General features: G+C 46.5%; 1 protein-coding gene across 1 annotated transcript in view; it reads left to right on the forward strand.

Moving 5' to 3' along the window:
- Nucleotides 1-12,744, forward strand: part of LOC148443397 (unconventional myosin-VIIa-like) — a gene marked incomplete at its 3' end in the record, with an annotated part of 418,660 nt that overhangs the window by 403,824 nt on the left and 2,092 nt on the right. The window contains exon 11 of the mRNA XM_088462885.1: nt 6,447-6,523. Within this exon, the coding sequence (XP_088319011.1) occupies nt 6,447-6,523 (77 nt within the window). The remainder of the gene's footprint in view (nt 1-6,446; nt 6,524-12,744) is intronic.

The following is a 12,744-nucleotide window of genomic DNA, read 5'->3' on the forward strand; positions in this document are numbered from 1 at the left end:
CCACTAGGCCACAAGGCCTGACTCTGGGACAAAACATGTTTTTCCGCCCAAAAGATATGAGTGGCCCACAAGCCACACTGGCCCATCTTCCTTTGCCAATTCTGTGGAAAAAGAGGAAACCTTAACCGTGAGAACCGCACCATACCCAAATCCAATAACACAACTTTACAAACACATAGCAACTAACTAGCAGGGATGCATGTGGGGAAACTGGAACCCGAGTGAAGAAGAAAACCCCAAAAACCTACCCGTGAATGAAATTGGGCCAGATTATGGCTAACGGGAGGAAAAATAAAAAAATCCCTTCACACCCCCAATTGCTCAACGCTAGCCGTTGAACAATTGGCAGGTAAGCATCGTTTCGGGTTAACGCAAGGTGCGCATCTATAACTTCTCGCAATGCACATATTTCTTGAATGCAGCTGACTTCCAGAGCCCTACTTGCTGAATAGATTCCGCAGACGCCCCTGACAGAGCAGCGCAAGTAGCAGCACCAATGCAAAATGAATGGGTACCATACCTTGCAGGATTTACCCCTAACTCCAGTAAGCCTTTCCCAAAGACCACTGCAAATTGGTACTTAATGAGTGGTGTGTAGTCTGCATGTAGCAACCATTGAGATACTCCAGGAGGGCGTAACTCCATGTACTGTGAAGCTAAATGAACAGGACAAATAATCCTGTCCTGCTGCTGATTTAAAGTAACCCACTTACCCCTGCCGGTTTGATCGGTTTTAGAGAATCGAAGCTTGCAAAGTACAGCCGAGACCCTAAAAACGATGTCCTTTAACAACAGCCTAGAGGAACTAGATGCTTTACTGGAAGCTACCAGCTCCCTAACCCTAAATGCTCCAAAAATTGCCGGTGCAAAGGCAAGGCGAAACAGACAAGCCTCAAACCTATCGGAAGCCACCTTCCACCTAGCTGTTAACAAACCTGACAAAATCTGCAAATGTATCGGTCGACAGGAAACAGCGCGAGCAGGTGACCCCTTAGCCCAACCCTTCATAGCCTTCACTAGTACAAAAGACCTGGTAGGGTCGTGTAAACCCTTTAGCCTGCAGAATAACGAAACCCCCACAAGCGCAGACCCCATGGAGGCCCTGGATCTACCCTGTTGATATCTTGCCCAAACAAAGGAAAAAATCAACTCATCCGGCGACTTATCCTCCTTCTCTAGAAGTGCACCATGTGCGCACCAATCCCGCCAAGCAGCCAAGTAAGCCTTGAAAGTCGATGGGGCAAGCGATTGTAACGCCAAACCTTCTAAGCCGGCCTGATGATCTGCCACACAAATGAGGGGCACACCAAACCAACATCAGAAGCCGACGGGACAAGCGCTCGGAAGCGCGCCACTTGAAAGCGAGACCAAGCATCAATAATATCATTAAATATACCTGGTACATGTCTAGCTCTAAATCTGATATTAGCCTCGAGGCAGCGTAAAACTAAATGCCGCAGCAAACGCAACACAAAAGGTGAGCATGAACGCTGGTTGTTGATGGCATGAACCACACCCAGATTGTCGCACAAAAATACTACATGGCAATTACTCAGTCGCACAGACCAGAGTTCAACCTATACGACAATTGGGAACAGTTCCAACAACAGCAAGTTGCTCGTCAAGCCCTCCTAGCGCCCGTCAGGTGGCCACGGAGCAGCACACCATTCCCCATTCAAAAAGGCCCCAAAACCGGACGACCCAGCCGCATCAGTAAAAAGTGGCAGTATGTTGTTCGCCAATGGAGATGATGGCCAAATACGTTCGCCATTAAAGTGTAACAAAAACCTGTTCCAATTTCGGAGATCCTCCTTGATCGCAGCTGACAGGTGAACATGCTGATGCGGTCGTGTCGACCCGACTGTGGCCCTCTCCAATTTTCTGCAAAACACTCTACCCATGGGAATGATCCGACAAGCAAAATTTAAGGAACCTAGAAGTGATTGAACTCTGCGTAACCTAACAGAGTCCGCTGCTAGGCAAACTGCCATAAGTTCCAACAATTTTTCAACTTTGTCGTATGGTAGTCTACAACAACCTGCCGCCGTGTCTATCTCAATTCCTAAATATGATAAACAAGCCACCGGACCCTCCGTCTTCTCATGGGCAATAAGAACTCCTAAAACTTTAAACAACGCCTGCGCAGAAAAAAGGAGATCTCCTGGACCCATGAAGAGAAAATCATCTAGATAGTGTGCTATGCCCGTCTGACCTGTACCGGCATGAAGACACCATTGAAAAAAGAAGCTGAATTTCTCAAAATAGGCACAGGAAACCGCGCAACCCATAGGCAAACATTTATTTACAAAGTAACTGGAATCCATCCGAAAACCCATGAATTGCATGGCTTCGGGATGCATCGGCAACAAACAAAATGCAGATTCTATGTCTAGTTTCGCCATCAAAGCGCCACGACCAAAACTGCTACCTAATCCTAAAGTATCATCAAAAGATTGATACACAACCCTGCAACAACTTTCAGATATGGCGTCGTTTACTGAACTGCCCTGAGGATAGGAGAGATGTTGTATCAAACGGAACTTACCCGGGACCTTCTTAAGGACCACTCCCACCGGGGACATACAAATATACAAAGGTTATGTAAAGGAGGACAGGGAAAGGGACCCTCCATCCTCCCCCGCAAAACCTCCGCATCGACTTTATCCCTCAACTCGCCCGGAAATTCCCTGGCGGAGCGTAAGTTCAGTGATGCCCTAATCAACAACGGCCCGACTATAGATAAATGAAAACCAACTGAAAAACCTTCTAACAAAAACAAAGCATCTTCCCTACATGAATATAACCATCTAGTAAGAGAAGCCAAACATACTGGAGAACTGGCTTTAACCAATTCCCTTGTTGCCTTCACCTCTATCCTGGGAAACATTTCCTGCTCCATGTTGACAATCCTTGACGGGGTGCTCACCCCCGCAGAGACGACAGGAGTGGCAAAAGCGACTGCCAGACCCCCTCGTACATTTGGATTCTTTATAGGCGAAACACTTACCTCTCCCCCCTCCTGCCGTCCCTTGTCTGTTGGTCGCATAGTTGTTACGAGGAGGCACCCATACAAGGGAGGCCGACGTTGCTGAGATACTTCCCGCCATACCTCTACGTCTTTAACTTTAACTCCAAATGGAATGACGAGAGCACTCTCATGTTTTTTCCTGAATTGCAAGTCATATTCGCGCCACGCCATATTACGAGACCGAACGAACATGTCAAGCACCAAAAATAGATATGATAATGTTTACATGCTCTTCCGCCCTGGTCTCCGAGTAGCATGTCGCGAACATGAGCATGTCCTTCAACCATGTGTTAAAGCTGCAAAAAGCATCCTCACCAATGCTTCCCATCTTCTTCGCCTGTGTGAAACCTTTTTTCATTTCATCAGTGAGCGAGAAAAGGTCCACGAATTTACCTCTACAAATCCTGCCCCTAACACTTTTACGCAAGCCGCGAAGTACCGCAGTATTCGCACAGTGGACTGTGTCTGCCCCTGTCTCCTGCGCCTTAGCCCCCGTCTCATATCCTTCTTAGCAACACTAATTGACTTTTTTTTTTTTTTGCCAAACGCAGCGCAACCATTCTAGCAATCTTTCGGGGGCATGCCAGGGAACCAGAAGAGTGTGATGAGGAAGAAGAGGAATCAGAAGAAGACATTACCGTTACATACTCACCGGAACCGGATGGCACTGGATCCACCTCGCCAGCTTTTGTCTTGATCACCGGGGTCGACTCGTCTTGTCCCGGATCTGGCAACGAAGGCACCACTGACACAACTCCGACTCGACCGCTCGTAACCTTGGGACCTAAAACTGATGAAGACGAGTGAGGTACCGGCAACGTGGCCAAAAAAGCAGTTGCATTTGTGGGTGCCTGGGCAAAACTAAGAGGGGGAGTGTGTGGGGCCCGAGTGGAAGATGACTGATTGGGCCTGGACACAGAAGAGGGTAAGGGCAATGTGTGTGGGATGGGAGGGGGAAGAGGGGGCTGAAGAGGTGGTTCGACGGGGGCAGGGGGGGTAAAATTGCCAAGGCGGCTGGTAGGGGTAATGAAATTGAGGATGCTGCAAAGCTGCAGGATCTGAGATGGAGGATGTCGCAAATTGGAATGAAGCCTGCGACACATAACTAAAAGGCACCCCCACACTCTGTGCGGGGAGCCATCCTGGTGTTATAATGAGAGGTGTTAAACTGCTGGGCACCTGATTGGCAGTGCCAGCAAAATATGGGGAGCCTGTAACTAAAATGGGTGCCTGCTGCAAGATGGCCGCCGGACCCGCCGTAAGAGCCAGGCCGGCGTGACCACCGGTGAACCGCGAAGCAGGGGACGAGGTGTGTGGGGAAGCAGATGCGGCACCTGCCTCAGCGTAAGGCCAGGCAGAAGGTGCCATCATGTGACTGAGGGCTCAGGAGGTAGCGACAGGCGCCGGGTGACTGACGCGCGCGGCCCCCGCAGCCATAGGTGGGAGAGGGTGATGGGCCGGGGGAGAAGGGATGGACGTGGCCTGACATGCTGGCGGCAGTGTGGACGTGATGGCAGCGGGGGATGCGTGAGCGAGGAGAACGGGGGTGCCGCTCCGAGGAGAAGGGGTCTGCGCAGCCACCCGACTCCCCGCCTGGATAGGAGAAGAAGGGAGGGGTGCTGGAGGAGCCAGGCTGATGGCAAGCGGGCCCTGAGAGGGAGAGGCTGTGCCTGATGAGACAGACCCAGCGGCCGCTGGGGGACTGCCGGGGTGAATGATGGATACGCCCAGGGACACATGGGAGTGCTGCCGGTATAATGGGGGATGGAACACGGGATGTAGCCGCGCATAGCGGGCACCCATACTCAGCCAGCCAGCTGGATGGGGGGGCAGAGCGACGAGGCTGGGACATGAGGGAATAAACAGAGAGAAAGATGGAAAGAAAACAAAACTGAAAGCAGATATGCACAGATGAGCACAGTAATATGCACAGATAAGCACAGTAATATGCACAGATGAGCACAGTAATATGCACAGATGAGCACAGTAAACACAGATACTCAGCTTAAGAAGATCCACTGCAAAGAGACTGATCTGATCTCTGGCAGCCCTTATATACACCCAAACTAGCTCCTCCTTCTAACAATCCCATAGGATAATCCCACAAACTGACACACACACATTTACCCAGCAACAAGGCTGTCATCAGCACAAACACCCAGCAACAAGGCTGTCATCAGCACAAACACCCAGCAACAAGGCTGTCATCAGCACCAACACCCAGCAACAAGGCTGTCACCAGCACCAACACCCAGCAACAAGGCTGTCATCAGCACAAACACCCAGCAACAAGGCTGTCACCAGCACAAACACCCAGCAACAAGGCTGTCACCAGCACAAACACCCAGCAACAAGGCTGTCACCAGCACAAACACCCAGCAACAAGGCTGTCACCAGCACAAACACCCAGCAACAAGGCTGTCACCAGCACAAACACCCAGCAACAAGGCTGTCACCAGCACAAACACCCAGCAACAAGGCTGTCACCAGCACCAACACCCAGCAACAAGGCTGTCATCAGCACCAACACCCAGCAACAAGGCTGTCATCAGCACCAACACCCAGCAACAAGGCTGTCATCAGCACCAACACCCAGCAACAAGGCTGTCATCAGCACCAACACCCAGCAACAAGGCTGTCATCAGCACATTTACCCAGCAACAAGGCTGTCATCAGCACATTTACCCAGCAACAAGGCTGTCATCAGCACATTTACCCAGCAACAAGGCTGTCATCAGCACATTTACCCAGCAACAAGGCTGTCATCAGCACATTTACCCAGCAACAAGGCTGTCATCAGCACATTTACCCAGCAACAAGGCTGTCATCAGCACATTTACCCAGCAACAAGGCTGTCATCAGCACATTTACCCAGCAACAAGGCTGTCATCAGCACAAACACCCAGCAACAGGGCTGTCACCAGCACCAACACCCAGCAGAAAACCAGCAATCTTATCTTTCCTCAATTCTATACAAATTTTGTCTTCCATTAGGGGAACATTTATCCATAAAAGCTGTCTGTTTTAATGATTCACAGATAGAAGTGAATTGAAAGCCAATTGCTAGAGTAATGCGATATCTTTCATATATAAACTTGGAGCTTGCACAGCGAGGGGATTGAATAATTATGCAAGCAACATTTTCAGTTTTTATTTATTTTTTTTAAAAACTCTGCAAATAATTTAATGAGTTTGAAAATTTACTTCAATACCATACTTGTGCGCAATAAAAATATTGTCTGGAACAAACCTTGTAAGTGTATGATATAGACAAATGTGTCGCCTTTTTGTGTCCTGAGTCCGCTACTGCTCAATATCAGACTGGCTCAGTAGGTATGGCTCCTGCCACTGTAGGTTCTTGGAGAGAAATGAAAAGATACACACACCATTTTCTAAACCAGTATCTCTTTTCTTTCAGGTATTTTAGATATTTTTGGCTTTGAACAACTTTGTATAAATCTGGCAAATGAGCAGTTACAAAATTTTTTCAACCATGTAAGTGTGCAAGAATTCTGCAAAATATAAGTTTAGATTCAATGGTGGTAATGATGTGTTTCTGTGCGTACAATGGTGGTAATGATGTGTTTCTGTGCGTACAATGGTGGTAATGATGTGTTTCTGTGCGTACAATGGTGGTAATGATGTGTTTCTGTGCGTACAATGGTGGTAATGATGTGTTTCTGTGCGTACAATGGTGGTAATGATGTGTTTCTGTGCGTACAATGGTGATTATGATGCATCACTGTGGGTAAAATGATAATGATGTCTTACTGTGAGTACAATGGTGATAATGATGTGTTACTGTGGGTATAATGGTGATTTTGATGTGTTACTGTCTGTACAATGGTGATTATTATGTGTTACTGTGGTTACAATGGTGATTATGATGTATCACTGTGGGTATAATGATAATGATGTCTTACTGTGAGTACAATGGTGATAATGATGTGTTACTGTGGGTATAATGGTGATTATGAAATATCACTGTGGGTGCAATGGTGATAATGATGTCTTACTGTGAGTACAATGATGATTATGATGCATCACTGTGGGTAAAATGATAATGATGTCTTACTGTGAGTACAATGGTGATTATGATGCATCACTTTGGGTAAAATGATAATGATGTCTTACTGTGAGTATAATGGTGATTATGATGCATCACTGTGGGTAAAATGATAATGATGTCTTACTGTGAGTACAATGGTGATAATGATGTGTTACTGTGGGTATAATGGTGATTATAAATATCACTGTGGACACAATGGTGATTATGATGTCTCACTGTGGGTGCAATGGTGATAATGATGCATCACTGTGGGTAAAATGATAATGATGTCTTACTGTGAGTACAATGGTGATAATGATGTGTTACTGTGGGTATAATGGTGATTATGAAATATCACTGTGGGTGCAATGGTGATAATGATGTCTTACTGTGAGTACAATGATGATTATGATGCATCACTGTGGGTAAAATGATAATGATGTCTTACTGTGAGTACAATGGTGATTATGATGCATCACTTTGGGTAAAATGATAATGATGTCTTACTGTGAGTACAATGGTGATTATGATGCATCACTGTGGGTAAAATGATAATGATGTCTTACTGTGAGTACAATGGTGATAATGATGTGTTACTGTGGGTATAATGGTGATTATGAAATATCACTGTGGACACAATGGTGATTATGATGTCTCACTGTGGGTGCAATGGTGATAATGATGCATCACTGTGGGTAAAATGATAATGATGTCTTACTGTGAGTACAATGGTGATAATGATGTGTTACTGTGGGTATAATGGTGATTATGAAATATCACTGTGGGTGCAATGGTGATAATGATGTCTTACTGTGAGTACAATGGTGATTATGATGCATCACTGTGGGTAAAATGATAATGATGTCTTACTGTGAGTACAATGGTGCTTATGATGCATCACTGTGGTCACAATGGTTACAATGATGTATCGCTGTGGATACATTGGTGATTACGATGTATAAATGTTTGTACAATGGTGATTGTGTTACTGGATACATTTGTTATTACGATTTGTCACTGGACACATTTGTGATTACGATGTGTCACTGTGAATACATTGGTGATTAAGATGTATTGCTGTCGTCCAGTGGCGTAAGTTCATCCCAGATTCCTGGAAGCAAGTTATCATTTGGTGCCCCCCCCACCCCCCCAAATATGTGACTGTTTCTATTAGGCCTATTTACTAAAGTAAATTTGCAGGACACCCCCCAAAAACACCCTTTTTCAGGCGATATCTGCAGATTTATAGAATCCCCTGAATGTATCTGCATTCTGGAGACTGGTCCCAATAGTTAATACACTCTCAAGGTGGCGTTAGCTGTTGCCTATGGTTACCCCCCAGGCACTCTCTACTCAGACGTCTCATGCACAGTAGTGCTAAATTAGGGTTTGCATTAGGGTTGTGCATAGATCCTCTTCAGTTAATGTGCCTGGAACACATGCAAAGAGGTTGGGCACGGGATGTAGGCAGTATCCCAGCGTTCAGAATCCTGTCTCCGGTATCCCGACACTTGTTGGTAAGTATGCTAACCCTCCCTCTCTCCCTACACTAAACTTACAACTTTGCTGCCTAACCCTAACCTCCCCTTCTAGTGCCGGAACCTGAACTCCCCCATCCACACCCTAAACCTAACCTCCCCCTCCCCGCACCCTAACCCTAACCTCCCCTTCTAGTGCCGTAACCTGACCTCCCCCTCCCCGCACCCTAACCCTAACCTCCCCTTCTAGTGCCGGAACCTGACCTCCTCCTCCCCGCACCCTAAACCTAACCATCTCCAATTTTTGCTTACCCCGAACCCTCCCCCTATCATCTGCATCCCGATTGCCAGGATGCCCAACGCATCCCCATGCAAAAGTATACAGCTCTCCCATCGTATACCCGTGACACAAGATAAGGGATAACATTGCTACATTGTCTATTATAAAAATGGGGACTGCACTGAGGAATGTAATGTTTGTATGTATGAAGACTGACCTCAGCTACAGCCCTGGGGTTAATTAGGAGTATATACAGCTTGCGTTAGTCGCAGGTAAGATAGTGACCTGTATAGTGCAATTAGCATGAGGCTGAGGGTCCTACTGATACCCCTGGTGGAGGGGAACACCACCTGATTTGGGGTAGGGAGCCCTCCTGATTCCCCTGATGTGGGTGGGAAGCCCTCCTGATACACCTGATGTGGGTGGGGAACCCTCCTGATACCCCTGGTGCAGGGGAAAACCACCTGATGTCGGGGCTTTGAGGACTGAGTTTGAGATAAGATACTGTAAGACTGCCACTGTGGTGGGACTACAAATCACAAAGTGCCCAGTCTACTTACGATTGCATCACATGCCGGGAAGTTGGTCCACTAAAAATCTGCCCCCAGGCTAAATTTCTGGTGGCCCAGGCCCCCGCCTCATGCACTCTTACCCACAGCTCCTTCTGGTGCATCCTTGTTGACCTCCAGCTTCTGGAGATCTGCAGCCAAGCTTATGCTTGGGCCCACTGCACAGGTCTGCGGCCAGGGAAGAGTGGGTGATGGAGAGTTGTGGGTGAGGGGGGCACCGGGACTGCTGCACGGATCCACGGTTGGGGCTGCTGCCAGGTCTGAGTGGAATGGGGAGTTGTGGGTCATGGTGGGCGCTGGATGAGTCTTACTGGCATAAGAAGCTGCTGAGGAGCAGCATCATAAGTGAGCAGGGACAGGCTATATAGATGGATGGAAGTGGCAGCTGATGGTCTAACACAGAGCCCTCCACTAGAATTTGGTTATGGTGGCTTCTGAGGTCCCGGGAAGAGGTTCCATGTATTGAGCGGCTTTGACGGTACACAATGGGTACATATTTACAGCACTAAGTCGGGTGAATATACTGTTGGCGATGGAGGAGGTGCCCCTTCAGTGCTTTGAATGGGTGGCAGTTGCCTCCATTGTCTGCCATAGTTCTGCCCCTGCTGTGGTCACAGTGGTGATTATGATGTGTCACTGTGGGTATAATGGTGATAATGATGTGTCACACTGGATATAATGGTGATAATGATGTGTCACACTGGATATAATGGTGATAATGATGTGTCACTGTGGGTATAATGGTGATAATGATGTGAAATCTGTGGGTATAATGGTGATAATGATGTGTCACTGTGGGTATAATGGTGATAATGATGTGTCACACTGGATATAATGGTGATGTGTCACTGTGGATATAATGCTGATTATGTGTCAATGTGGATATAATGGTGATAATGATGTGTTACACTGGATATAATGGTGATAATGATGTGTTACTGTGGATATAATAGTGATGTATCTCTGTGAATATAATGGTGATAGTGATGTGTCACACTGGATATAATGGTTATAATGATGTGTTACTGTGGATATAATGGTAATGATGTGTCACTGTGGATATAATGGGGGCGATGATGTCTCACTATGGATATAATGGGGATAATGATGTGTCACTGTAGATATATTGGTAATAATGATGTCTCACTGTGGATGTAATGGGGATAATGATGTGTCACACTGGATATAATGGTTATAATGATGTGTTACTGTGGATATAATGGTAATGATGTGTCACTGTGGATATAATGGGGGCGATGATGTCTCACTATGGATATAATGGGGATAATGATGTGTCACTGTAGATATATTGGTAATAATGATGTCTCACTGTGGATGTAATGGGGATAATGATGTGTCACTGTGGATATAATGGTGATAATGATGTGTCACTGTGGATATAATGGTGATAATGATGTGTCCCTGTGGATATAATGGTGATAATGATGTGTCACTGTGGATATAATGGGGGTGATGATGTGTCACACTGGATATAATGGTGATGATGTCTCACTGTGGATATAATGGTGATAATGATGTGTCACTGTGGATATAATGGGGGTGATGTCTCACTGTGGATATAATGGGGATAATGATGTGTCACTGTGGATATAATGGTGATAATGATGTGTCACTGTGGATATAATGGGGGTGATGATGTGTCACACTGGATATAATGGTGATGATGTCTCACTGTGGATATAATGGTGATAATGATGTCTAACTGTGGATATAATGGTGATAATGATGTGTCACTGTGGATATAATGAGGGTGATGTCTCACTGTGGATATAATGAGGATAATGATGTGTCACTGTGGATATAATGGCGATGATGATGTGTCACTGTGGATGTGAGGAGGCAAGGGAAAAGGGCTTCAAGGACTTGCCTGCATGTTGAAAAGAGTTAACCCCATGACCAATTTCTGTGTTGTTAAATTGAAGCCCTCAGTCTGCAGAAGTCTCATACAGGAAGTTTGTCAGCAGCAGACAGCAAGGGAGTGTTCCTGTTACAAAGCCCTCCTCCTTCCTCTCTGGAAAGACTGACACTAGGGCCCACCAATGAGAGAGAGAGGGAAGCAGGGTGGTGCAGCAAGGGGAATTGTGGGAAGTTTGTGAGTACAGTGTGACTCTGGAGGTTGGGGTGTTGTCCCCTCACAGTGTCTTTAGATATATAGCAGCTCTGTGTGCCCTGTTACAGCTGCCATTGCTGGCCAGGTAGGGAGGAGATATACAGCAGCTCTGTGTGCTCTGCTACAGCTGTCATTGCTGGCCAGGTAGGGAGGACATATAGAGCAGCTCTGTGTGCCCTGGTACAGCTGCCATTGCTGGCCAGGTAGGGAGGAGATATAGAGCAGCTCTGTGTGCTCTGCTACAGCTGCCACTGCTGGCCAGTTAGGGAGGAGATATATAGCAGCTCTGTGTGCTCTGCTACAGCTGCCACTGCTGGCCAGGTAGGGAGGAGATATACAGCAGCTCTGTGTGCCCTGATACAGCTGTCATTGCTGGCCAGTTAGGGAGGAGATATATAGCAGCTCTGTGTACCCTGATACAGCTGTCATTGCTGGCCAGGTAGGGATGAGAGATATAGCAGCTCTGTGTACCCTGATACAGCTGTCATTGCTGGCCAGGTAGGGAGGAGAGATATAGCAGCTATGTGTGCCCTGCTACAGCTGTCATTGCTGGCCAGTTAGGGAGGAGAGATATAGCAGCTCTGTGTGCCCTGCTACAGCTGTCATTGCTGGCCAGGTAGGCAGGAGATATAGAGCAGCTGGAAAAGACCTTGCTCATCTCTGCGTGGACTGTGTTGATAAAACCCTGCTTACTGTTTGCTGGAATTCTATGTCTCCATGAATAAAGTTCATCTTGCCTTCATTATAACCTGCTCCACTGTGTGATCCCTGAACCCCAGGATACCCAGGTCACCTGGTATCCTCACAGTGGATATAATGGTGATGATGATTATGTCTCTATGTGGATATAATGGTGATTATAATGTTTTGATGTGGATATAATGTCTCTCTGTGGGTATAATGGTGATTATGATGTCTCTCTGTGGTTATAATGGTGGTGATAATGTCTCACTGTGGATATAATGGTGATAATGATGTCTCACTGTGGATATAATGGTGATTATCATGTCTCTGTGGATTTAATGTATCTCTGTAGATATAAAGTTAATTGTAATGTTTTGCTGTGAATATAATGTCTATCTGTGGGTATAAAGGTGATTATGATGTCTCACTATAGATATAATTGTGATTACGATTTCTCACTGTGGATATAATCATGATTATGATGTCTCACTGTGGATATAATGGTGATAATGATGTATCACTGTGG

This window comes from Taudactylus pleione, unplaced genomic scaffold, assembly GCF_031769625.1.
Source record: "Taudactylus pleione unplaced genomic scaffold, aTauple2 ptg001283l, whole genome shotgun sequence".
In the NCBI taxonomy this organism is placed as follows: domain Eukaryota; kingdom Metazoa; phylum Chordata; class Amphibia; order Anura; family Myobatrachidae; genus Taudactylus; species Taudactylus pleione.